At 40.1% G+C, this 27,999-nt stretch overlaps 2 protein-coding genes across 7 annotated transcripts; one reads left to right on the top strand and one right to left on the bottom strand.

Moving 5' to 3' along the window:
- Window positions 1-647: 647 nt before the first annotated feature.
- On the bottom strand, window positions 648-6,212 carry c8h1orf43 (chromosome 8 C1orf43 homolog). Of its 3 annotated transcripts, XR_005992170.1 has the most exons (8): window positions 5,954-6,212; window positions 4,425-4,526; window positions 4,207-4,315; window positions 4,047-4,100; window positions 3,803-3,960; window positions 2,003-2,061; window positions 966-1,908; window positions 648-682 (listed from the first exon to the last, which is right to left on the bottom strand). XR_005992170.1 is itself a non-coding variant. In XM_041792572.1 (7 exons), exons 1-7 carry the CDS (start codon window positions 6,014-6,016, stop codon window positions 1,686-1,688), a joined length of 768 nt encoding a protein of 255 aa, XP_041648506.1. In that variant the 5' UTR covers window positions 6,017-6,212; the 3' UTR covers window positions 881-1,685. The 3 variants fall into 3 exon arrangements, 2 of the variants coding, with proteins under 2 accessions (XP_041648506.1, XP_041648507.1); XM_041792572.1 differs by lacking the exon at window positions 648-682 and having other exon boundaries at window positions 881-1,908; XM_041792573.1 differs by lacking the exons at window positions 648-682; window positions 5,954-6,212 and adding an exon at window positions 4,995-5,052 and having other exon boundaries at window positions 881-1,908.
- Window positions 6,213-8,077: 1,865 nt separating this feature from the next.
- si:dkey-92i15.4 lies at window positions 8,078-27,996 on the top strand. 4 transcript variants are annotated; one of them, XM_041794127.1, is made up of 8 exons: window positions 8,078-8,194; window positions 14,017-14,971; window positions 17,566-20,413; window positions 20,495-20,690; window positions 23,026-23,124; window positions 23,212-23,458; window positions 23,560-23,676; window positions 27,458-27,996. In XM_041794127.1, the coding sequence occupies exons 3-8, from the start codon at window positions 17,946-17,948 to the stop codon at window positions 27,619-27,621; spliced, it is 3,291 nt and encodes a 1,096-aa protein (XP_041650061.1). In that variant the 5' UTR covers window positions 8,078-8,194; window positions 14,017-14,971; window positions 17,566-17,945; the 3' UTR covers window positions 27,622-27,996. The 4 variants fall into 4 exon arrangements, 3 of the variants coding, with proteins under 3 accessions (XP_041650061.1, XP_041650059.1, XP_041650060.1); XM_041794125.1 differs by lacking the exon at window positions 8,078-8,194 and having other exon boundaries at window positions 13,890-14,971; XM_041794126.1 differs by lacking the exon at window positions 8,078-8,194 and having other exon boundaries at window positions 13,890-14,124.
- Window positions 27,997-27,999: the final 3 nt, after the last annotated feature.

The following is a 27,999-nucleotide window of genomic DNA, read 5'->3' on the forward strand; positions in this document are numbered from 1 at the left end:
AAATACAGCAATGGAAATGCATTGCTGAGCAGCTTAAGATGTACATTAAGCAAGAATGGAAAAGTTTCTATACCTTAGTGATAGGTGTCTTAGGCCAGATGCTTGTAATGTTGTTCAAATAGAAGGTGATGTTATTTTAATATGCTCCTGTCCCAACTTTTTTGGAACACATTTCAAGGAAATTCAGAATTGTTGTATACCTCAAAATACAGTAATACTCACCAGCTTGACCATTAAATATCGTATTTTGTGGGGGTTTGCACACCTGGAGCTCAGCAGAAGTTAAACAGGAGAAACTTATTCATTAGTCACCACTCGTTCATTTCTTTCTCTTCTTCCATTCTTTCTTTCTCCCCACTTTGTTGATTAACTGATTATGGGCTTCCACTCTCTTAAGTACTCATCTGATCAGATTCTGCCCCAACCTAGTTTGACCAATCATCATGCATGTTTTATATATGAATTTGTTGCCCTCCCTTTCACAGTCATCTGTGTGAATGCTGCAACCCTCCACCCCAGCTACCTCCATTCAATTCATCAGCATCTCGTCCAGATCTGCTTATCTCATTCTGCAGACCTCAGTCTACTCTTCTGAGCCACCTCACCACCATCAACGTCTAGACTCGTGGGGGGGGATTCTGTTCCTGCCGTCAGCCTTCACTTTATTTTAAGTCTCCTCTGACTGAAATAAGAACATGTAAATAAACAGGAATTTCAAAAATATAAAGACATGTGGCAAAACTACAAATAAGAAATATAGCAGTAAACAAGAATAAGAATATGAATGTGTACAGATAAATGTCTCGAGACTATGAAGATAAAAAATATCTGTACATCGTACATTATGATGACCACATGTAAGAAAATAAACAGCACAATATTTGGACTTTAAGTCACTGATTTATTTTGAAGGCAACTTAAAATATAAAAGCATAGAAAATGAAAACACTAAGGCACAAACATACCTCTGAGGATCACCAAGAGTTGAGACATTTTGAGGCCCGTCTACCCTTAAAAAAGACAAAAATCAGGAAAAAGTCTTCCCCTCACATTCAGATAAATTAACGCACTACAACACTGTTAAATCACATTGCACTGAGAGAACTGATAAAATCAGGAAAGCACCTAGTCATCACATTTCATTAAATCAAGTATGGCTTTTTTAAAATAAACATTTAAGGCTAAAAAAAGATGCTGTCACAATGTTGGAAATGAACAGCAGAGGCACTAAGAGACGTAAACATAAGTGACATAAACAGTGCTTGGCAACAAAAACACTTCTTTCCTCTAAAAATACTCATTTTTTTTAAATACAGTTGTTATTAGTAACAATTCTGCATAGGCTTCTACAGTGTGCAATAAATACTGATTGTCTTATCGTTGCATAGCTCTATAGCTCCGTTTTGGTCAAATCAACCTTTTTTATTATGGTCTATTTAAAAAAAAAAAAAAAAAAAAGCACTTACACATGCGTTTATAGAGTATAGGTAAAGGCTACACTTGTGAAACAAGGGTTATACCAGTAGTCTGATGTGCACTTAAATGTTAATCAGGCAGTACGTGTGTGTATTTAAAGGCAGTGTTTATATCGCCTCACTCTAAACTAACAAGCCAAAGTGACGGTAAAACAGTAGGCACTTTCACTTTCTTTCATCGACCTTTCTTCAGGTCATCTTTATAGATTTTCAGAACGTGCTGTCCAGAGTGTTGTAGTTGTCTTTGAAGTTCTTCAGCTCCAGGAAGTGTCGGGGCCGCTTGCTGCGCTGCTGTGCTGAGGATGTGAGGTAGGTGGTTTGTGTCGGGGAGGACGAGCTCGCAGGCTCTGCTGTGCCGGTCAGGTCTTTGGCTGCAGACTGGTGGTGCTGGCTTGGAGAACTGCCACTGCTGTTGCTACTGTGAGACTTGACACTAATAGCAGCAGAGAGAAACAGACTGGTGCTGGTTCATAATTGACATTCCATGAAGGGATTAGCATGGGAGAAAAGGTTGGGTTTATACTCACGCTGAGGCCAGTTCAGTTAGAGCTTCCTGGTATTTTAAAAACTCTGCTTCACCAAAAGCCTGAAATAATAAAAGAGAGCAAAGGATTTGCATTGTGCATCAGTTTTTCATGTAACCAACAGTGCAGGACAGCCTGTTTGCTAAAAACAAGCTCTAATCATGAGGACACTCCGACAAGCTACAACATTAAAACTCCCTTCCTAAAGTTATGTCTGCCTTTCCCATGCTGCTAACACAGCTCTGATAGGGGTCCAAATAAGCAGTCTGACTTGTACTCACAGCAAACTTACCTGCACCTTCTGTATGAAATTTTTCTTTCATATCTGATATCAAAATGTAAAGCAATTTGTACTACTGAAGCTCTTTTACAAGTTCAGTGACAGGCTTATGGAGTGAGCCTTGTCTGCCTTTTTTAAGCTTTAGGCAACAACAGCCTGTTGATGAACATCCTCTTTAGCCGGAATTGACAACTATACACAGCGTGCTGACAAAGTTATCTAAATCACAGTTTGTTGATGTCAAAGTTGTTCAGATCCTGACACTTACAACCCTTTCACCCACATCAACGTCAACATCTCACTGTGCATTTGCTGTGCAATTTGTCCAAAACATGTACAGATGCCATTTCAATGAGTTGATGAAAATTACAGAACACACCTTTATTTAACATGTTCCTATGGTCAAAATATTTTCAATTTTTTCTAGGGTTACCATCAATTTTGTCCAGGCCAGTTTCATTAGTTTTTTTTTTTTTTAAATGATTCAGTTGAAACACAATTCAAAAGCAGTGACTGTTTTTTATTAGTTTATTTTCAGTATTTTTTACTTATTACTTTTTTCAGTTTAAAGTTATTTCAGTGACCTTTTTAGCTTTTCCTTCTTAAGAGAAGGTTACCAACAACTTTTTCCAGGTGTCCAACTTTGTAAATCCTTCTTCTGCTTTGTGAGCATTAACAATTCTTTTTGTTTTCCAAGTCTAAACTGATTTCTTATGTTTTTGCCATGATGCTTTCTCCACTAACAGATCAAACCCTTATTGAAGATTTCGTACAGTATTAACTCGATTTTACAAGTTTTGAGCATTACAAAGTTAAGGCACATATTTGCACGACAGTAATTTGGCTCAACAAAAAGGTCAGTAATAAAGAGGGCTTATAATTTAGACCCTGGTAGTTTTTGCAAAATAATTGTGTGTCTGTGTGCAAAGTAAAATGATGTAAGCATCCAAACTAAAACAAGGATGTTTGGAAAAGCTGTGTTAAAATTATATGTTCTTTTTCGCAGCACTTGGGAAATTATTTTTAAAAATGACATTTTAAATTACGGGGGCTAGTAATATTGTCTTCATCTGTCCGTATATGTCAAGTTAAGTCAAAGTTGATTTATAAAAAACATTTAAAAGTAAACCTCAGTTGACTAAAGTGCAGGCTTAAAAAAACAATGTTAAAATATGTTTGTCAATTATTATTATTAATCTCATCTTTTTGTTGCTTTTTAAAATTCCACTATTTTGCATTTAAAACTGTTTTTGATTTTCCAGGGTTAATTTACTTAATGTTTTGATACACACCTGCTTTTATTTTGGAAGAAAGACATGCACCAAGCATGCACCATGACCAGGAATCTACCCCGCAGCCAGTGATTGAGGACTATAACTTCTTCTTGTGGGCCGCTGCTCTATCCACTGAGCTACACTGGCACCCAGAAGGCCCTTATTTTGACCACATTTTAGACTCAATGTTTCAATGACCTATATGAGACGGCAGATCTCTGGCAAACAAACACACACAGAGACACTGACCTCTGACCCGTGTCGTGCTTTATTGTACCCGTCCAGCACGGTGTCGATGAGGTTTTCTCGGAACATGCAGTGGGAATTTCTCAGCTGTAGAAGCCAAGTTCGAAGTCTTTTACCCGTTACAGCGGTGGACGTCCCACCCAGCTCACGGAAAGGGAGATCTAATGACAGACAGTAGAAGTGACATTCATACATCTATTCTTTAATTATGATGAAAAAATAAAGACTGGTGGTGGCAAAAACTCACCAGTGTCTCTGATGGCATCCAGTGCTCTCATTCTGTAAAGGTAGTCAAAGGTACCTGTGATACGCACAGATTCTGGTGTTATTAATGAATTAAAACCACTCATGAGGATACTTTAGGACTGCTTTGGCTGTGCATTAATGCATTTGTGTGCCCCTCTCACCAGACTGGTCCCTGTTTTTTAGCCGGTCATCATCTGGAGACAACAGACGAGGCTCAAAGTGGATTTTCTGAACTTGGCTCAGTTTGGTTTCAATTTCTTGCCTCAATTCCTGCAGTCCACAAACAAGAACATTACATGACACAAAAGACCGACACATTTTATGAATCAGCAAACAATCAAATTACTTCTTCATTATGATGTGTGGCTATGCATCTCACCTTGGGAGCATTGTGGCCGAGTGGAACATGTGGTCCTCTGCGAGACTTCATGGCAAAACGCATAATTTGTCTTTTGACAAATATGAACAGCAAAACAAACACCTAGAGAAATGTCACAAGTTTAGAGCTTCTTCAAAGTGATGATTATATGACCTAATCATAAAACAATACGCTCTGTTATATGTCTGTGTAGGTTCTCATTCATCTAGGTCATGGTTATCCAAATCTTTGTCAGGGGGCAACTGCACCTCTACCAAGTCCAGTTGCCCTGTTGATGAAGATTTGGATACTCAGTAATGTTTTAAAAAAAGAGATGAAAATTGTACAAACAAAAGACTGACTTAACTACTTGCAAGAACTTTTGAATATGATGTTGCAATATTTAAATTACACATTTAAAGTCAAACATCCCCCCTGGATGTTTACCCTTCCATTAATTTTACAAATCAATCATGGTAAATATAATTTAGCTTTTTTATTATTTTTTTTAATATCAAAATTTTTCATGGTACTGAACAACCCCAAGAGTTCAGTTAAATCCATCATTAAGAAATGGAAGGAATATGGTACCTGTGTATGTCTGCCTAGATCAGGCCGTCTTCACTAACTGAATGACCATGCAAGAAGGAGACTAGTGAGAGAGGTCAGCAAGACACCTATGACTACTCCTCATAGGTGTAGCGCCTCAAACACACCATCCCCACTGTGCAGCACGGTGGTGGCAACATCATGCTGTGGGGATGGTTCTCGGCAGCCAGCCCTGGAGGGCTTGTAAAGGTAGAAGATAAAATGAATATGAGACAATATAGGAAAAGCCTGGCGGACAATCTTATGCAGTCTGCAGGAGAGCTACGGCGCGGTAGAAGATTTAATTTCCAGCAAGACAATGACCTAAACCATAAAGCGAAAGCTACACAGAAATGGCTTAAAGACAACAAGGGGAATGTTCTGGAGTTTCTGAGTCAAAGCCCAGACCTCAATGCAATAGAGAATTTGTGGCTGGACTTGAAAAGTTCTGTTCATGCCCGATCCCTGCAACCTGACAGAGCTTGAGCAGTTTTGTAAAAAAGAATGGAGTTAAATTGTAGTGTTCAGATGAGCAAACCTGACTGAGACCTGTCCACACAGACTCAGTGCTGTGATTGCAGACAAAGGTGCAGCTAATAAATACTGACTTGAAGTCAGCAAAAAATTCATATTTTCATTTAATTGATATTACTTTATAGAAATCGGTTTGACATTATTGATCACGATTGATTTATAAAATCAATAAAAAGGTAAAGCATCCAAGTGGGTGCGTTCTTTTTTTTTGTTGTTGGTGGCTGTTCAGAGAAAAAAAATCGTCGACGAATTTCTGATTGGCATTGATTAATGTTTTGGATTAATGTAAAATGGTGTTTAACACTGTTACTCTGAAAATAGCTTCTTTCTCAAAGAGGCCCCTATAAAAAATGCACTGTTTCAATTTATCTGACATCTTGGCTGTTCTCATTGTGTTATATATGAAGAACAAACTGAAACCGACTCACAAGACTTCCGTAGGCCATCACAAGCACCACATTAATGCTCGACAGAAGAGAATCGTTCTGCATTTTTAGACTCAACTTCCTGACGTTAACGTAAACTAAACAACAATACAAGGCACGTCCAAAAACTTTCAAAGTCCCGCAGTTTCATTTAAGTCTTCGATTTTTATACAAAATAGACATACGCTAGTCCAAAAGGGACCACAAAGAACGGGAGGAAAGTTTAGCGGTCTTGTCTGCTACATTTCACTGGCTTGTTGTCTTCCGCGTTAGTCACGTGACCAGTAATGGACTGGATGACGTATGCTCTCACGTTGTTTGGTGTTTGCCGCCGTCTGCTGTCAAAACTCTTCACGACGCCGAAACCCGTCAAACAAACGAACAGTTTCAAGAAAACCATGACACATAGAACCATGAATACCATAAGCTACTGTTTCAGCATTAACATACATAGAAAAATACCCATTAAAACAGTTTTTTAGCCACCATTTATTATATTAAAATACAGACTGGCAACCATGAGAGGAGCGCAAAATGTTTAGAGTGTCAGGTGAGATGAATAGAATCATATAATACTAGTTATCAGAATTAGTAGAATTTATTTTTCAACAGTATGACATAAATAACATTAAAATGAAAATGATGTCTTCAAGAGCATTTCTAAGAGGGGGATCTTGCTCATTGCAGTGTATTTCATTGTGTTTCTATGTTTAACAAGTAATTGACTGTGACAGACAAAAACAATTTATGGCATAATTTTTTTTTTAAATCTTGCTGTAAAACATAAATTCATAAAGACTGAGTTAAACAAAAAAAATCTTTAAAAATGAAACAGCAACATGCTAAAATGATTGAACTGGTTCCACATTTTGTCTGTTGTTTCAACAACTTAACTGGATGCTTTTCTTCCCAGGACGTATCACCTGATGATGTTCTGCCTTCAGTCCTCAGCAAACCATTGTCATCCTGCATGGGATCAAAACTTTTCAGTGGACTGCGTCTAAAAACTTCTTCACCCTTTGAAAGGCTTTTCATTTCCTCCTTGAAACAGTCTTGTTACACACTCGTCATGATGAGAAGTTTTGCTTGTGAAAGCGCATCCTGTCTTTGATCATGGTTCGTGGTTTTAGAGAAGGTTCTGACCTTCTGGATGAGCTTGGCAGTAGCACAGGTGAGTGATTTCCAGCTGGAGAGAATTTCGAACCGATGGGAACCAAGAAGTTCATTGGAGGCTTTTGTAGCGTAAGTTGACACATGAGGCCGAATCCCAACATCTGTCTCTTGCTGTAGAAGGTCAAATGTCTCTGGCTGTGAAGATTTGTCCATATCAAGTCTGGTCAGAAAAGCTGGACCTGAAAGCCAGTTGGAGTTGTTCCTCTGAAGTGGAGGAAAGATAAAAGACCGTCATCTACATAAAAGTTCCTCATGACAAACTGCTTGGTACTTGTACTGTATTCTCTGTTCTTCTTGTCTCGTCTTAAGCCATAGATGGCTACAGGTGGTGAGGGGCTGTTTCCAAATAGGTGTACTGTCATTCAGTACTCTGTCACTGGTTTTGTGAAGTCATTATTTTCAAACCACAGGAACCTCAGGAAGTCACGTTGGTGTTCAGAGACTGAGACAGTAAACATCTGTTGCACATCGTCTGAGACTGCAACAGGCTCCCTGCGGAAATGAATAAGGACTCCAAGTAGAGTGTTATTTTGGTCTGGTCCCTTCAAGAGGATGTCGTTGAGAGAGATACCTTGGTACTTGGCACTGGAATCAAATATCACCCGTATTTGGTCTGGCTTCTGTGGGTAGTAGATGCCAAATGTTGGTAAGTACCAGCACTCTTGGTTCTCTGTCGCTCTGCATGGCCTGCATCAAAGATCTGCGAAAACTCAATGTAATGTTTTTTCATGTCTAGCTTTCTTTCCGGTGTGCGACAGAGAGATGAGAGGCGTTCTTCTGCCTGCTGTCTTTTGTTTGGGAGTTGATGACGAGGAGAATGAAAGGGTAAGGGCGCAACCCAGCTGTTTGCCTCATCCATGATGTTTAGAAACGCTTTATCTTCAACAGTCAAGGCTGTGTTCTCATCTTCTTTCTTCCTTTCAAATATGTCGTTTCCAAGGTCATCAGTGCCATCTTCCAGGAAGTCCATTGTTTGCAATGTGTGGATGCTCGGACTTGTTTTCTTGTGAAACCTCTCTTGGATGTGGATAACACTAGGACATGGACTGAGGAATGATGTGCGTCCATTAGGTAGGACATTGGTTCTGTAGACGTTGATACTGCTTGGTTTGTGGACGCAGACATACTTTACCAACAATGACTCAACCAAGGTCAAGTTGTTGTGTACACGTAGGATGTCTCTGTCCAGAAGAATTAGGATGGTGGCATTGGGATCAATAGCTGGGATTTTATCCACCACTGGCTTGAGGTGAGGATAATGATGTGCTATTTCTGCTGATGGGATCTCTGAGCTGTGATGGGATCATCTGGCACCATGTTACACTCTATGAGTGTAGATAGAGGGATCTGTACCTAGCCGTCAATGAACTTGACGATGAGGTTGCTGGCACATCATCCTGATGTCTCTATCACACCTGAACATGTTTTAAGGCTATAGGGTGCTATATCAGATCCAATGCCTAAAAGGTCAAACAGCTCGGTCTTAGCCAGGGACCTACTGCTCTGTTCATCAAGAACAGTATATGCTCTAACAGCTTTCTCTCTTTCACCAGCAGGGTGGATGCTAACCAAGCATATTTTTTTTTTTTTTTTTTTTTTTAAAGATTTATTTTTGGCCTTTATTTGATAGGACAGTGGATAGAGTCGGAAACAGGGGAGAGAGTGGGGAGAGACATGCAGGAAATAGTGCCACGGGCCGGATTTGAACCCAGGTCGCCTGCGTATATGGCATGCGCCTTAACCACTCGACTACCGGCGCACCATTAACCAAGCATATTTTTGAGCAGGATCGAGAGCCAGCTGAGTCTCAGCACACTTCTGTGCTTTTTGACATGACCTCTGGAGGCACCTCCTCCTCATGTTGTAGCTCCCCGCCTTGATCCTCCTTTGTTGCAGAGTTCACTGGTTTCCATAATGCTGGTCCTGGATGATGTGCAGAGAAATGTCTGCTACAGCTGCATTTTTTGCATTGCACAGTTTTGTTGCAGTCCTTGGCGAGGTGTGTTGTTGTTGATTTCCTGTTTCACCGTTGTCCACGTTTGGCTGGTGCTCTGGTGAGGTAAAAGGTTTCTTTTTCATAAGCTGGGGCTGTTGCTGACCATGGTCCAAAAAATGTTGTTGCACATACTCACTGGTGCGTTGATATGAGGGCTATGGAACCAAACTTGTCACATTCTGATGTGTTGGTTGTCCACCTTCGTCCTCATAAGCTGCTTCAAGAATTTCAGCCTCTGTGATGGCGGCTTCAGCATCACCCTGAAATTTCGGTGCCTGTAGGTTGGCCTTTAACTCAGCTGCCTTTGTTGCTGATCTGCTTCAAACACTATTCTTCTTCTTTGCTTTTCTTTTTAATTCTTCAGATTCTATCCTCGCCTGCTTGATGAGCAGGTCTGCTTCCTTTTGGGCATATGCAGCCTTGAGTCGTGCAGCTTCAGCTTTATCTCTTGCCCTTGTAGAAGTAGAAGCATGGCTTGAGCCCTTGGAACTGCCTGAGTGCTGAGACTTTCCATCTTGTGTCTGGCAGAGATGCTTCTTTTTTGTTTCTCTATGATAGTTGTTCAATCTATACTGAGTTGTATGCAGTGCTGGTGACTCACTTTTCGATGGTAGCAGATCGAAGGTAGAGTCTTTTTACTATTCTGCTCTCGCTAAACTGGACAGCTTAGCACGTAACGAACATCTTATCCATAGAATAAAGACCCAAGAAGCTGGAGTTGAGTTAAGGGCTTTAGTATGGATTCTTCTTATAAAGTTTTTGGAAAGCTGTGAAAAACATGAAATTATGACATTAGAAATTGTTCATGTACATATACATGGTAAAATAACTCAATACAGCAGGTAACTGTCACCTAAGAAAATAAACAACCTTAACTAACAGACATACAGACCTAGTTAGCGTCTAAGCTAATCTTAGCACAGTTTTTAAATGGTAAATGCTAATCACAGCATCTATAATAAATGTACACAAATAACTCAAAACAAAGATTAACCTTCACAAAATCTACAAAGCAGTGAAGACTTATAATAATATACACAATAGTGCTTACAGACTTTGATCTTCACATGAGAAAAGGTCAAAAAGGTGGTAGGCAACTGCTGCATGTGCTCTCCACAGAAAGTAAAACTTAACTGATCTGCCTATAGCAAGCAACAAGAACTTAAGTGCAGTACATTTTTTACACCACTAGGTGTCTTTAAATGACACACAGAATGTAGAATGTGGGGCAGAACATAATACATATGAAATTATACACATTAGAGGTTTAATTAATTGTTTTCTTTGGCAAGGGACCATGGCATTAGGGGGTTAATGCCCAATGAGGTGTCCAATTATTGTGGACTAATCTTTCCTCTATTAATGCCGTGCTATAACCGTCCTCATCATTGGTACTTAATGCAATAAGGGCAACTTGAATGGAAAGCGGAGTTTTTCTGAAGCGAAAGGTGCAACAGTTTTGGATTTTATAGAAAATCTGTACATATTTCTGATTTTGCTATGGTGTCAGTACACCCAATAAGTCTTCTGATTGGTATCAAGGACAGTTGGAGCAATGATGTGGCATGCAAATAGATACAGACAGACACACTGCCAAGTTGGCCTGTAGGCAGGAGCATGTGGAAATTGGCATTTTCATGTTAATGTTTATATTTTTCATAACTGTCAAATGGAATTACTTTTTCTTCTTGTAACTTTCCTTTTTGCAAGTTTATATTATTTGTAAAAATCATTATAGATAAAGGCAAATATCCTCTCATAATTTCATTTCAGAGCTCTTCCCATGTTTATATATATATTCTGCTGTTTTGAAATGAATATGAACCTTGTTTTACTGCATTACTTGCAGTCTGATGTAACTTTTGACCTTATTTTTTCAAATTAAATACAAAAAAGGACATTTTCTTCCACCACAAACTTAGAAGTAGTAGAGGTAGAACCGGATGTGCTGTTGCAGAGATCTTTTTTCCTCAGCTGTTTTTACCCATGTAGTTGTTTTTGGTTAATTTTTATTTATTCAGTATGAGTTAACACAGTGACTGACTGACAGAGCATCAGGACACTTTAGAAACAGAGAGTTAAAGTAGATTTTTCTTCGTTGTAGTGTGTGATTCATTTTCAAAGATTTGCTTGATTTGTTGGCGTCAGTGTTACCCTCTCACTTATTACCACATCAGTGATTTATGTTAACTTTGTACATTAACAAAGCCAATATGGCTGTATGTGTGCATGTTACATTCTGTAGATCCTATCAGTGAAATGTTTGAGGAGACAGATTCAAACTCTGGCTAAATAAAGATCCATGTATCCTTTTCTGTGATTAAACCTGGTTCTTAAAAACCTTGAATATGTTCCTATCTTATGTAATTAATTAATCTCCAGTGGAACTGTCTGGCTCTGTCAGTGAAGTCTGACACATGTCTCTAGTGTTTACACAGAGAAGAGCTTTATTAAGAGGAGAGAGAGAGAGGGAGAGGACAGCATGTAGCGAAACATTTAAGTTGCCATAATAAATTTGGCTCACAAAAATAACAATATTGACAAAATCACTCTGCCAGTCAGGCATTTCAACAGGCATCCCACACCATGAACCGCACCAAAACAGATGGGCACACTTCCCTGAAAGACGGAAAGAAGTGTGATGATGACAGCAGGAAATACAGAATTTATTTACATACACACAAAAAAAAAACTAAAATGTGCTTTCAGGTAGGTTCTTAGGGATGTTTTAACCCAACAAACAGTAGTTGTCAAATAAAATATAAATACTGGAGTGTTCAGTTATGTAATAAGTGCTTTTTAGTAACTTTTCCTTTTAATTAAGGTATCAATTTCAATTTTGTAGAAAAATTAAATAGATACCACGAAAAGTTATCAGGGATTTTGTTGAATAGTGTTGTAATTCACACTGAGGAAACCACAGGCACAGTGTGTCAGTTGTAAATTCTGGCTATACAAACAAATGTTTTAGTGGAGTTTTAGGCTGGACCAACAGACCAACATCAGCTAAAGTCTGTCTCTTATTCATCATTATTCTTTACACAATTGGTTTCTAACCTGAGGTCCGGGACCCCTGGGGGGAGCACCAAAGATCTTTGTCTTTGATCTTGAGGGCTTTGTCTGCTCTGATGCAGACAAAATTAGATTTGCAAATATCTACTAAAAACCATGATAAAGCAGCTATTAAGTAGTTGATACAAAGGACTTTTGATAAGAAAAGCATGCACAGGCCCTTTTTAGGGTTTTACCAGGTGCATGTAGGGGGGGATCCAAAGAAAAATTGTTGAGAAACACTACCTTACACTTTAAAGTTTGTTTTAAAGACTGAAGTTTTAACTGTGAACTACATCCAAATATCGTTATCAATGTCAGTATAGACTAAAACTAAGCAGAGAGTGTCAACAGTATTACAGATGCTAATAAATTTTGAAGACTATGCATGGACCTGAAGAAGTAGAAAACAGACTACAAGCGTGTAATTAAGTGCTCTGCTCGCTCCATTGCAGCATCCCATCTTGTGTTTACATAAGCTAGTCTGGGGTCCTTCACTGACCAACAAGAGTCAGGATTTTGCACGACCGCACCGGCTATATACTAACAGCTGTGTTACAGCACACTTCATAAATAATAAATATGATGCATTGCTCTAAAGTGCATGTATTTTGATTAGCATTTTATGGCGTATTTATTTTTATCGTTCAAATCAGGAGAAATTAAGCTATTTATTTCTGTGATCCTTCTTATTTTGCATATTTTTTATTGTCCTCTTTTTTGTCTCATGTTTAATACATCACTGGCTGAACTAACTATCATAGCTAGTTCTAAATAACAGAAGATGGAACAAACTATAAGCTGCATTAATGTTAGTGTAAAAAATAATAATGATAAGTTAGGACATCTAGAATCATAAATCTGGGACTTAACGTCCCTTCTTTATCTATGAACTAAACCATGACCCAAAAACCGAGGTATAAACAGAACCATGACCTCTTTGAACCGTTACACCCCCCAATATATACAGTATGCTAAGCTACATTATGAGGAAGAAAAGCTGTTAAAAAGCAGCCTCCCTGTTTAATGGGAGGCCGTTGTGTTTTGAGGGTGGCGTGGCTGTGAACTGTCACAAGGAAGCAGCACAAAACATGAATGAGACAGCAAAAGTAAAGCAACTTCCATTTCCATGCCATGCTTGCTTGAGTAACAGTCTTTTCTGTTACATTCAGCACTTCCACGGCAACGATAAACATCGTGTCTGTCACAGCAGCTCGGTCACAGCAGACCCCATGACAAGACACGTCCTGTTCCAGCAATCAAATTAATTTCTCCGGATCTGAAAAGTGTTGAAACAAGTACTCAACGTAAATTACACAACACAGGAGAAGCAGTCTTATTAAATAATGTTGATATTTCAGTGGGAACATTTTACATATGGCACCTTTAAGCTATGTGAGCAGTTGTGCAGAGATGGCTTGGGGTGTACCCTTGAGGCCCAGAATTCCCAATTACACCCCTAGAGAGACTATTTCTATTAACTGGAACACACTGATTAAATACCATAAACTGCCTTTTCTCACATAGTTCTCAGAGTCCTACATCCTAAAGAATGTATTAAAAGAACCAGTGTGTCTGTGAGCACAACATTGATTTGCATCCATCCTGCAGAGACACTGAGTGCCATTCTTCTGTCAGGAACAAGGGTGGGTGCCTGTGGAGTCATACTGTTGCTATTTGCTCTTACTAACAGACTTATCTCTGTCCTGAGAGGACCAAGCAACCTAGCAGACTTCTATCTGTTTGACTAATCATTTATTAAATAATTAAGAGCCAAAGATGTGGCCTTGCATCAATGTTTGACCTCTGTGAGGCTCAAAACTGCATTAAGACTTCCTTTTTTCAGTGTTGCAGCTAGTGGTAACCACAGTTTCCTTCATCTCAACGGAAGACAGTAGCAGGTGCATGCAAAAAGCAACAATAAGGGCATGAGCATCTACGCGCCCATCTAACAGTAAGTATCTTATTTTTATTTTAGTCTTCTTTGTTCTTACTAATAAAGGAGCTCTAGCCCATCTTCCCACTGCAGAATCCAGTTTTCCTGACAAACAATACTTCTTCTTCTTCTGTTTAAAAGCGATAAATAATCTCGGACACTTTCCTCCTACAGGCTGAATTGCAGTCCCACAGAGTCTTTACAAGTATGTTTCCGTTTAAGCTCTGTTAGGCTGAACATGTGTCATACGAGAAGTGTACTTTTAACAATATTTATCCCCGTTGGTATTTCTGGGTCTGCATGAGCTCTTTGTTGTCTCTGGTCTCAATTAAAGGTGCACTGTTATTATGTATTCTGATACCCACTAGCCCTGATAATTAGACTCAGGTTTGCCTTCGGTGGAGTGATAATAAAAGACCGTGTTGAGAAATGTCATTATCGTTCCACTTCACACAACTGCGTCTCTTCTCCCTCCATCTATGAAATGCTGATGTGAGACGGAGTTTGAATTTTCTTAAGGGTGTGTTAGTTAGCATGTGACATCTGTATGTGTGTATGTGAGTGCGCTCCCTGTCGAGCTGTTAAGTGGGTGACACATTGAACTGTAGTCAGGAATGCTACCCTGTGAGAAGAGGAAAAAAAGGAGAGAACAACAATAAGAGGGGGAGGAGAGAGAGAGACAGAGAGGCAGACACAGAGAGAGAGAGGACGAGAGGATAAACCAGTGTGGCAGGTTTGCGTCACTGTGCACAGTCCATCATGCAAAGCTGATGTAAAGAGAAGAAGACTGAGAGAGGAGTTAGGAGCTGATGTCATGTGTCAACACCGTGGTCTGAGACATGCACAGAGGTCTCTCTTAGAAAAGGTAAGAGGCATCTTTTTCTCAAGGGGATTTTTAAACAGAAATGTCAGGGAAATGTTTATTTTTGCCTTAAGTCTGGATTTCTGTCGTACTGTTTAAACTAGTGTTGCCCTGGTTACCCAGATGGGAGGCTTTGTGTTTGTTAGCTGAACAGGTGTTTCTGTAAACCGACACTGAGCCTCACCTGTACTGGAAAGAACCACAGAGACTGTATCCCTAAAGTTAGACCTTGTACTCTGTAAAAGCTAAAACAGCATCTAACTTCATTGTCATATTATCTTTGTAAAGAGAATAAGCAGCTGACAGTATTTGGACTCAATGTCAACAGAGATGATTGTAGCCTGGCCTAAATAATGATCAAAGATAGTTCACTGATAATTGCCCTGCCCTGTGGTGTATGTCTTTAACCTCACATGTCCCAGATAAGCCAAACAGCCCATCAGTGAAGCTCTCAATCTCTTGGTTTGCTGTATGTAAAGCAAGTATCACTGATCTCCTCTAATCTGATCATTTCTCATGAATCCACTGTTACAATGCTCTATTGTCTTTGAGTGTGACATGGGCTGCACAGAGACTGACTGTGACACTTTAATACATTGTTGTTACTGACTGGATTGTTGTTAGGTGGGTTCTTCCAGTTTTGAGTTCAGGTTCAGCTGACGCTGATAGATAGTCATGAGTATGTTGCTTGTGTAAACAGTAGTTATGATACCAGCATACAGAAGACAGCATTCTGAGTCCCAGTGTTGTGTGAATGTGCTCATTGAGTCAGTGTGATGGGGGATTGTCAGGGTGGGAGGGGTGTGTTTCAAAGTGGTACAGCTGACAGGAGTTTGTTGTTTGCTATGGAAGCCCCAAGAGGACCTGCAGCTGTACATTTTATTTTGTACTCTGTTTTCCAATATTGAGCCATTCCAGCTGTTTTCTTGCAATCTTGACTTATTTTTCTCTCTATATCAGGATATCATCACTTGTATTCTTGTGACTATGAATATATTTTTGTAGTTTTCTTGAGATCTTGATAAATTAGTATATAATCTTAGTGTTAGGGCTGCATGGCAGCGCAGGGGTTAGCGATGTTGCCTCACAGCAAGAAGGTTCCTGGTTCGCTTCCCAGTTAGGGCCTTTCTGTGCGGAATTTGCATGTTCTCCCCGTGCATGCGTAGGCTCTCTTCGGGTACTCTGGCTTCCTCCCACCACCAAAAACATGCTCATTAGGTTAATTGGTGACTCTAAATCGGCCGTAGGTGTGAATGTGAGCGTTCCTGGTTGTCTGTCTCTATATGTTAGCCCTGTGATTAACTGGGGACCAGTCCAGGGTGTACACCACCTCTCACTCAATGACAGCTGGGATAGGCTCCAGCCCCCCCCGTGACCCCCAATGGGATAAGTGATATAAAAAATGGATGGATGGATGGATGGATGGATCTTGGTGTTATGTTATCCAAAGCAAGCAAGAGAGCCTTTGTAAGTCCAGATCCAAAAAAAACCAATGAAAATTCCCTTATTATCTCAGGCAGGCCTCCCCTGCAGTTAAATGATAAGGCACCTGAAGGAGCCAATGAATGGGCCTTCCCTTTATCTAGTTCTTTTCATATTATTGAATGTGTCTTGGTGAGAAACAGATGTGATCCAAGAAATAAATGAGGCAAGATCTTGAGAAATAATTGTAATTTATTATAGCAAAATAAAAAATAATAGTAAAATTAAATATAGGCCTATAGATGTGTGTCTGCCTATGGCTTTACATTATAGACATATAGCCACATTTTTTAAGACCAATTTAAAACAGCTCTGGGATCCACTTTTGGGTTTTCAAACCACCAGTTGAAAAACACGGGAAAACTATACGGTGCTGTGCAGAACTCTTAGGCATATTCGGGCCAAAAATTGAGTTTTAAGTAAGACCTAAATGTGGCGAGAAAGCCGCCTGAGGGCACCATCTAGCAGGAAGGGGGACTGACACAACCCTAGTGAGTGATGGATGATGCAAGTAAGCATGGCGTACCTTAACCCTTACCCTAACCCGAAAGTTGAAACCGATCTTATTTCTAAAGTTTTAGCATGTATTTCTGTTCTGACAGAGATGGCGTCTCAGCTGAACAGTCTGTAAGAGTGGCTATCAGAGATGTACGGCCTGCAGCCAGACCCCTCTCATTGAAGTGGACTGAAATAAAATGTCTGAATGCATATCCTACCTGGGTCTCTGTAATTGTATACAATTTAAACATGTTTGTTGTGTCCATATGTCTTGTTCCCAGGCCCAAACTGCAATGTTTTCATTAACTAAATTGGAATGGTTGAAAATTTTTGGTAATTTGTGTTGTTCCTTTTTTCATTAAGGAGGCGGTGGGTTCTGACTATATAACCACTGTGCTTGGCCATTTGACTGTCAGTCTCAGTATTCTTTATTCTTATCATTCTCTATCTTCTGCAATCACATTCTTTGTTATATGTTATGCTCTCGTACTAAAACCCCTCTACAATCATGTCTGACGTTTTTGACAAGCCAGTGCAAACCGCAATCCACGTATCACAGCGTTCCAGACGACTCAAGCCTGGGTATGGAAATCTGTAACATTTTTTATGCTTGGCAGGCAACGGGAGCTGTTCACTGAAGTTGTCTTTGGAAACTGAACACTGCAAGCGACAGAACAACAGGAAAACAAAAAGAGAAACCCAAAGGAATCATCTCTACTTCACCACAAGGCAAAGCAACATCAGGAGCATCCCTGAAATATCAAACTTTGTTCCTGAGGATTTGCCTCTGTGCAAAATACTAATGAGGGGACTGTAACTGTGCCAGCTTCAATGGTTTTTTACACACTGAAAATTGCAGCATTCAGACAAGCTGCTTCCAGAGTGCAGTCTTAAAGATAGTTTCTTGGAATCTCTTAAATATCAAGTTCACTTTTCCGCTCCTTTTTAGGGATTTGGCACTTCACAGGTGATCATTAACTCTGTTTACTCATGGACAATGGACGTGTCTTTGCTCCCAAATCCAGCAAGTGAATACAACAGGCAGAGGACAGGAGTGCTCTTCACTGTCCGCTCAGCTAACTCTCCTTCCTACAGTCTCACTCGTAGGCCTGGGGTTAGGAAACCCAGAGGCTTTTCAGAGGAACAGAGGGAGAGTGCTGGGAAAGAGGGAGAAAGAAATGATACCCACACAAATAGTTCAGAAAAAGAGGAGGATGTCAAAGCTGCTGGTTATCAAGCCAGGATTGGCAGTGTTTTAGGTCAGAATGAGGAGACGGACACATTAGGCCAAATGTCTACCATGCTCAGCCAAAATGGAAATGTAGACGAAACAATCACAGAGTTTGGCACTGACAGAGATAGAAGTATTGAATCAGAAAGCCGGGGTAGGACGGAGATGAGGAGATACAACCTGCCAAGTAGAAGCAAGAGCTTGGATTGGAAGACAGGGGTAAAAAGCCCTGATCGAGGCAAAAGAGCTGACATGTTAGTTTGGTCAACCAAACCAACAGGAGACATCATAAAACCCACTGGAGGCCTGGGGGGACAGGGGAGGGTGAGGTCCTCAATACAGACTTATTATAACTGTACAGGTACAAGACACGCTCAAGAGAGGAACCCAGTGAGTCATATCAGTCAGACTTTAGACAGGACCACTAGGGGACACTCCCTTCCATCCAGGTTAAGGTCCCAGTCTGGACCATGCTCTAATGTCAAAACATCTGCCTCGTTTGGCTCCAAAGGTGGTCAGAGTATTCTGGAGCGGATAGAGATGCTCTATGGGTCAGCCGGCTTTGGTAAGACAGAAGAATCCAACCCATTGACATCCTATTACAGAGAAACAAGCAAAGAGGTCCTTAGTCCACCTCAGCCAAGGTCATACGACTGGACATCAGGGGGAACCTTCCCCAGGCATCTCTCATCAGGACAAACAAGCAGCTTCAGGAACTCAGTCACCTGGACACAAACAGATAATTCAGGTCCTGAAGCTTTTTCTCCTCAGAGTAGGACCAGGGAGAGATTTTCAGGGGGCCAGTGGCAAGGACAAACCCAAGGCATCAGCTTGAGTAAAAGGTTAGGGGAGACTGGCACGATGTCTCTGGATCGAGCAAGGAGTAGAAACACTGTAGCGGCTAAGATAAGAGCTGCAAGGACTGCTGGTGAAATAACCATGCCTCAACAGTCTGGCACTTCCTCAGATGAGTGGAGAACAGCTTCTATGAAAGAGTGGTCCAGACAGAGAGTGAGGAGATTCAGTGGAAGCACTGACTGGGGTAGCACTAATGTAACACACGGGATACTCAGAGAAAGAGCCGGATGGCTTAATAAGCAAGAGACTGATGATGGAGTGAAAGATAAAGGTAAATTGAAGAGTGTTAGCACTGATGGGGATGGGATTGATTCAAACCAACCAAAATTCTCCATGAAACCATTTGAGAGAAAGATAATCCCAGAGGGGTTGGTGGTCAACTCAACAGCCAGTGTGAGAAATAAGATCAACCAGTTTGAAGCTCTGACACAGAGATCTCAAGGTTCGGTTTCAGGACTGCAGAGACGGGCCTTCTCAGTGCCAACGCAACTCAGCAAGGCTCATCATGGAGAGAAGAAGAACGGGTCAGCAAAGGCAACAGGTGGATTCAAAGACAGACTGGGGGGATTGACAGAGGGAGGGGGGGAAATTGAGGAGAAAGGGAAGAAACTTGGGTCAGAAAGGTCTTTGTCAGTGGATGAGGCTGGACTTAGATTAGCTAGGAAAGAAGGAGAAGACTTGATTCAGAGTGAAGACATGGGTGATGATCATCCCAAAGATTTAAGCGAGCACTCCACACACACAGATATTCTTGATATTCCAGTAAATGAGGGAGATCAAAAACTGCATAGAAACTTCTATATAGATGAGTCAGATTTATTCAAGCTCTCAAGTCCTGAGGAGCCCAGTGACAGGCCAACATTTTTGCCTCTGTCCGACACTAGTGACTCTCCTGAGAATTCGCACAAAACAAAATCCATCATGGTGATTTCACCTGTTAGCGATGAAGACAAGACTCCAACCAACACTCCAAACAAGTCACCCTCTCTCTCACCTACAACGCAACCAGCAAGCTCCACTCCCATTACAGAAAACAAAAGCACTTCCATTTTAACACAAGAAGCCAAAACCCCTGAAGAAGAAGCCTCACCTGTCCCTCAACCTTTCTCCCCGTCACCCCACAGCAACCTCCCTGATCTGGTCTCTCCAGATGTTAATGAGGTATTTCTAAAGGGAAAGAAACAAGTGTTGGACCTGGATGCTTGGGTAGCTGGATTGAGCCCAACAATTAAGGTTTGGGAGGATAATGAATATGAGGATGACGATGACAGTACACAGAAGGATGAGGATTCAAACTATGATTCAGACTCTGGAGAGTCCTCTGTGACCATAACCAGTAATATGAGCCAATCAGATCGTCGGAGCTTCTGCGTCAGGTGGGTAGTGTTTTTTTTATCATCTTAAGGTTTAACAGAGGTCAGGTTTTACCATCAAGGCTCTTTTTTTCTTCTTTGTAGTCTTTCTGATCTGTGTAATTTTGCTGGAGTGGACTATGAGTCAGAAAACGACATCGACGAATGGCAATCAGTCGGCCAGCGATCTGCCTCTCTGAGCTCAGACATGTCGGCGCTCTCTTGTGTGTCTGTGCTGCCAACTGAGGAGCTCGATAAGCTGCTGGAGGATGTCAGGAACCTTGGGGACAGCACTCTGCAGGTACTAATAGTTTGGTAATCGTGACTGTTTACATTCTTTACCTTGGTTTAAAACCCACAGTAGTGAACCAACAATCTTAGGCTTTCATGTATGTTGTCACTTATTTTGTTCTAGTTGCCATGTCAACACAACAGCCAGATTCCTATGAAGTCACAGTCAGCAGTGCAGTTGGAAAGACCCCCTTCACTTATTTTCTTATGTTGCAGCCTGATGCTACAGTCGAATAAATTCAATTGTATTCTTACCAATGTACACTCAGTACCCTATCATGACAAAGTGAAAACAGAATTTTAGATTTTTTTGCAAATTTATGAAAAATAAAAAGCTGAAATATCACATTGACCCATTGCAAAATTTAGCTCACATACTTCCCATTTCTCTCAGTCATTCCAGAGATGTTTCTACAGCTTGATTGGAGTCCACCTGGGTTAAACTAAATTGATTGGAAATGATTTGGAAAGGCTCCACCACTTATGTCAGAGTGGCTAGATGCAGGCCTCAGATCGGTGCGGAACACACTGAGCTTTTTGAAAACACCAAGTGGGCTTTCGTGTGTTTTGCACTGAACTGATGCCTCTGTCTAGCCACTCTGCCACAAAGCCCAGATTAGTTGAGGGCTGAAGTGATGGTTGTCCTTCTGGGATTTTATTCCATCTCCACAGGATCTCTTGAGCTCAGAGTGACCATCAGGTTCTTGGTCATCTTTCTTGCTAAGGCCTTTCTCCTCTGATCACCCAGTTTTGTCAGGCAACCAGCTTAAGGAAGATTCCTGGTCAGGCAAAACTTCTTCTATTTAAGAATTATGGAGGCCATTGTGCTCTTAGGAACCTTCAGTGCAGCAGATTCTGAGCTCTGCAGGCAGTTCCTTTGACCTCATGGCTTGGTTTTTGCTCTGAGATGCATTGTCAGCTGCATAAATTGCCAAAATTTTCTAAAATACTGTTTCACTTTCTCATGACGGGGTACTGAGTGTAGATTAATGAGAATAAAAATTGTTATTTTTAACTGCAGCATCAGGCTGCAACATAGCAAAACTGAAAAAGTGAAGGGGGTCTGAATACTTAATGATTGCACTGTATAGGTGATTGTCATATAAAATTCATGGCTAGCCAGGCTAAGTCATCCCTGTTTTATACAAGTTTGAGAAAACTATTCTTCAGATGACTTACAACAGATTGTTTTGAATTTAGGTGATACCTTAACCAGCAACCGAATCTAATGTTGCAAGAAAACTGCAATGTCTCTAAATAAGCTCCTTTTTAACAATGAAACACTGTAGCATCTTTTGCATTTACTTTCAGTGGGGCTAGCTTTTGCAGTCAACAAGCCACCAACTTTTGATAAGTGACTCAACTGCTGTAGGCTAGGCTACAACAGACTGTAGAGATGCTAAGAAGCTATCTGATCATCTAAAGTCTGCCTTACTCTACATTCTTATCTGTCTTATAAGTCAGTAAATAAAATTTCTATTTTGTGTTAGCATCAAGCTAGAAAAAGGTAAACATCCTAGTCAAACTGCAAATAAGTGTGACCCACTTATATAATGGCCACCACTGGTTCATTATTGCAGTAATGCAGAATGTTAGTTAATCATGATCATTTACTTCCTACTCCTAAAGGACAACTTACAGACAAGTGGTGATGATTCTGCTTCTCAAGCCACATATCAAGGTAAAAAAAAAAAAATGTAGGTCAGTCTTTTAGCCTGTGAGCTACCAGTAGCTGGAGACAACAGCCGTTGTTAGCATTGGATCATAGCTAGCATTTAAGCATGATAGTTTTGCACAGCACAACAGTAGAGGCGTACTATTTTAGCTAACATTACCATTAGCTCCTTTAACATTTACTAGCTAAGGACAGATGATACTAAAAGGTAAGCTGGAAGTAAAGTTTATCATCATTGTAGAGATGTACATTCCTAGCTAATCATAGGCTAATATTAGCAACAGATTAAGACCTTTACTCTTGTGTTATGTAGCCTAACACCATCAAATTGTACTTGCTTAAATGCAGAAACTGTTAAACTGTTGTCCAATTGTCTGAAATGCCTGATGTCTAGCGATAGTTTTGATATCCTTTATCATTTTTCTTGCTGATCAAATGAGAAGCAGTGAAAGAAACAGTTTATATGTTGCCGTTTACAGACCTAGAATACAACAATACATTGATAAAACAGCATTGTTGAAATGGTCCATTCTATGTCTGCCATTAGCTTGCAACAATGATTATACTGGGCACCTGCCATCCTCTAGAACCTGCATGTTTTATTGCATTATTTTGTGTTAAAATATCATCAGAATAACATACCTGTTTGTTCTGATGTCCTGTTTTGCAGGACTATAATGATGTGCAGGTGGTTGTTCTCCACAAGGAGATGGGAGTGGGACTGGGCTTCAGTTTGGCTGGAGGCATCGACCAGAACAAGCCAGTCACAGTGAGGACAAACCTGCTCTGCCTAGAAACATATCCAAAGGCCATTGTCTTCAGTCTCTTCATGTGTTTTTGTTGTCTTTTTTCTTAGGTCCACAAAGTGTTTCACTTAGGGGTAGCAGCACAGGAAGGCTCCATACGGGCAGGGGACCAAGTCTTGTCGATCAATGGCACAGCTCTGGGTGGTTATGCCCATTGGGAGGCTGTTAGGGTCCTAAGAAGAGCGAAAACTCGGGATTTGGGAGTGGTGGTCCTCAGGAGGGGAGAGATCAGTATTAATAAGGGGGGAGTGCAGAAAAAAAGTCAGGTAGCAACAGCAGCTCAGGCCAAGGAGACAGGTGAGAGGCCATTCTTTAGCAGTCTCTAAAGACATTAGTGCTAAATCTGTGACAGTTTAAATTTATAAGCTGTGTGTGTCCTCATTTTAATGGTATCACAGGTCAGCTTCTGTGCGTGCGCCTGGAGAAGAACAGCAGGGATCTGGGCTTCAGTCTAGAGGGAGGTGTGGGCTCCAGTTTGGAGGACAGACCACTGACTGTGCAGAAGATCTTCCAAGGTGAGAGATTTAACTTCATTTGAATTCAAAGATCTGCAGATCAAATAATGGAGCTGGCATTATGCAGGGCAGGGCACATGCCCATTAATCCGTTCATTGTTAATTAGCTGCATAAAGACTTGGGAAGATTTTCTTAAATTACTTCTCACGTGGACGTCAAACTTCCATCCATGATTTTCAGTTTAGTCATTTTTGCATTTTTAAAAAAATATTTATTGCAGCAGCAGAACATGTTTATGTTTAGCTTCAATGCTCTTACCTCTTGCAGATTTCTTTCACAGGGCAGAATTTAACAAGTGAAAAGTTAGTACTCTAAACATTTGTCAGCACCTACATGTGGATGCTGGAGGGCGGGGGTGGTGGGTTTAAACAGGACGAGAGCAGAGAGAAAGAGCAGAAATCTTGCAGCTTAAATAGACTCCAGAATTGTCAAGTGATTAGATTATGGCCCATGTCAGTTATGAATTCAGTGGAGCCTGACATGTCTGCCTGAATTAACTCACAGGTGTTGCTCCATTTTCCGCCAATGTCATTTTCAAACAAACACGAACTCAGATGACCCAGATTCATGTGTTTATATTTTTAACTTAGTGAGGGTAAGGGTCCTAATCCTGGCCCTTTTATTGTCAATTGCTGCCAGACCTACATGAAGTTATGGACTTTAGAGAACCAATAGAGTGAAGACAGGTAATTTATCAACACAGTTTGCCTTTTAAGATTTCAATTTGTCTGTGAGTTGTTTTCTTTTTAAAGGAGCAGTGTTACTCATTTTACATCACTGTGGCTGTTTGGACACATTGCAGTGGCAAGGTTAATAAAGCATGTGATTAATGGGATTTTTAAAAAGTAATGCACTAATTATTTATCTTGATCACATTGCATTAAATGCATTAATGCTGGCAACCCTATTTTGGATTAAATATTTGATAACACTTTGTTTGAAGGGGTATGCCTGAGGGGTAGAGCCCCCAGGTCTACAGGAGGTGCTCTGTTAATAGCACCCACAGTTAGAACTAAAACCTACAGTGAGGCATCTTTTTATTTCTACGGCCCCTGTCTGTGGAACAGCTTACCTGAAAACTTGAGGGTCGCACCTAATGTTAATGCTTTTCAAAGCAAACTCAAGACCTACCTTTTTAGTCTGGCCTTAAACAAAATTTATATAATCATCTTAATTTTTAAAATGTCTGTATTGTCTTATAGTAGATTTTCCTCTCATCATAATTTACCAAGGTCTTTTATGTGTCATTTTTAACTTACTCTAGAATCTTTAATCTTTTAGTGATTTTATTCTTATTTTAGTTTCTTTTAATTCTGTTTTAATTTTCTTTTTTTTTTTCATTTTTTGTTAAGAACATTTTAACCTTACCTCCAGTGTTTCATCATAATGGATTTCAAGATAGTGTTTCCTCAGTATGTAACTTCCTGTTCTTACAGAATCCGTTATTTAAGACATATTTGCCAGTGTTGTGTGTGGACTGTAGGATGGGGGGAGTGGGGAAGAGGGTGGTGGGTGAGGAGGATGGACTATGAGGGTAGGGGGGTGAGGTCATGTATTTTTTTTATTTGTTTTGTTTGTACTCTGATGTTTTGTATGAAAAGTGCTGTACAAATAAAGAATGACTGAATGATACGCATAATCATGACATGACACCTGTTATTTACATGAAGGAGGCTTTCTGAACAATTCTAAATGTTTTCATTAAGTGTCATTTGTTCAATTATGTACCCTTATATGCAATAAATCAAGAGCATATCTACTTTTACAAACACCACTACACAACTGGACCAAGATTTATTATAGTTAACTAAAACTAACTAAATAATTAAAACTAAAATTCATTTTAGTTAACTGAAACTAATTAACAACTAAGCTTGACCAAAAAAAACAAAAACTAACTAAAACTGTATAGTGCACTTGCAAAATTAACTAAAATAAAATAAAAAAAGAGACAAAATGTCCTTAGTTTTAGTCTTTGACACAACCATACTGACTGGCACCTACACCTAAGTCTGAGGAGAGTAAAATTACCTGATTTGACTGGTTAAGACTTCAGACATTGGTAGTTTTATGCCTGGAGTTGTATTCAAACATCTTTAAATAATAAAATAAGTGAAGAGTAGCCCTTTTGAATATGTTTTTTAAAAAGGTGTGAGTTTCACTCAGCCTTGACACGTATCAGAAAAAAACCCAAAACAAACACTAAAGCTAATAAAAACTAAACTAAAATGAACCTAAACTAACAAACCAGCAGAAAAAAAACTAATTCAAAATAAACTGAAATAAAACACAGAAAGTGAAAACGAAATAAAAATAAAGACTAAGGAAAAATCCCAAACTATTATATCCTTGTACTGGACATCCCAAATCAAGAGTGAAAGTTTTCAGAGTACCTTGCACTCTATCTGGTTGCCCTGCAGCTTTTTTCTGCTGCTGGAGGAACATTAGTAAAAACTGCATCACACCCCGCTCTCCCCTATTGTTTCCAGAGTTTATACTTGACTAAGACAGCTGGCTACAGCCTTACCTTCCTGTACAAAAAAGAAAACAGGGAACAAACAATGTCCACCCTGCATTAAAGGTGACATAATTGACTGATTGACACTTAATGACAATAATAATGAACATCCATAAAGCCTCCTTGACTGGTGTTATGATTACGACAGTGTCGTGTCAGTCTTATGCATACCCCTTCAAATAAAGTGTTCCAAATATTTTACTGGATTTGTATTGTGGGGACTCTTTCTGATGCGGCTGGCCTGTATTTGTTGGAATATTATGAGAGTACAATGGAGCTTCCAATTGTAAGTGTTGTGACTTTACAAGTCATTTGTTTATCATGGTCTGACGGATGTGTCTGTGTGGCCACTGTGTTGGTTGAGTCTTAAAATCATCTTTTATTCAACTCTGGCAAAAAGTAGACAACCAATTTGACCATGAAACTTGAACCACATACTGATAATTTAATATTTCACAAAGTATCTGCAGGCTTTATTTCTATGTGAAGGTTTGTGCAAGTTTAGATCTTAAATGGACGCAATGCAGGCTAATGCCCAACTCACGGGGGACTTTATTCATCATAAGCACACATAAGAGGTCCATTTGCCTCAGTTTTTGCCAAAAAACATGGCTACTTCTAAGCCAAAAAGTGGGTAGACCCCAGTTTTGTTCATATAGAGTCATGTGCATAAGTTTTAGTCATGTTGGGCTATATGGATTCATCACAAGGCCTGATTTGCCACAACCTGGGGCGGGGGGGTAGAGTCAAGCCTAACAAATGTTGACACGCATATTTTGTCACTTGGCAGCCAAGGTCTAGTTCCATGGCATCTCTTTTGTCCCAGCCTTTTTAACCCCTGGTGGTACACCAGCATTTTTTGAGCCCTTGGGACATCAGCAGCACAACCGAAGACTTGTGGCAAACCTACTAACCGCCAGACGGTATCCTAGACTATGCTTACTCGCCACATTCCCCCTTTACTCCACCCTAAAGGTGTGGACTTTTTTATTTTCTCAACACATTTTTTTTACCATGCTCTTGGTAATGTGCAAGGACATCGAGAGCATGACCAGTGTATTTCTCTGCTGGTGTCAGGCACCATTACACACTTCTTTTCAGCTGCAATTTTTGGCCCAAACATGCCTAAAGATTCTGCACAGTACTGAAGATGTCATGAAATGTATAGTGTTATTTGTGACCATGTTAAATAAGCGTACTTGAGTTACATTCTACTCACTGCGTCTACTTGACCACTCTTATGTCCCCTCTGTCCCCCTCAGGAGGCCCTCTTGACAAGGTGCGCCCTGGAGACGAGGTTGTAGAAATTGAAGGTGTCAGCATGGTTGGGATGAGACGTCTGGAGGTGTGGACTCTGATCAGAAGACTGCCCCCTGGGCCTGTGGATGTGGTACTGCGACGCCCTCTGAAACACCTGGAAACATAAGGATTACTGAGTGCAGTGACTGATGTCAGACTAGAAAACGAAACACAAACTGTTGAACATGACATGTATTAAGCTTTCTGTCAGCTTCTTCCGATTGAACAATTAAGCTATTACTTTTATCAACATTTTAACAATACCACAAAGGGAATATTCTATGGAAACTAGGCCAAAATATGTATTTTATCACTTTATCTACCTCAAGTTTGGCATTTTTCTGCAACAGCCAAAATTAAAAAGCACTGTTGACTCATGCATTATTAATCCATCCTTTCTTACTGATAGTCTGCTCAGTTAAAAGCTTGTAATGTTGTAATGAGACATATGTTGTTATATATTGTAAATAGAAGATCACTGCATTTATACTGCTTTTTAATAAAC

This window comes from Cheilinus undulatus, linkage group 8 (genome assembly GCF_018320785.1).
Source record: "Cheilinus undulatus linkage group 8, ASM1832078v1, whole genome shotgun sequence".
In the NCBI taxonomy this organism is placed as follows: domain Eukaryota; kingdom Metazoa; phylum Chordata; class Actinopteri; order Labriformes; family Labridae; genus Cheilinus; species Cheilinus undulatus.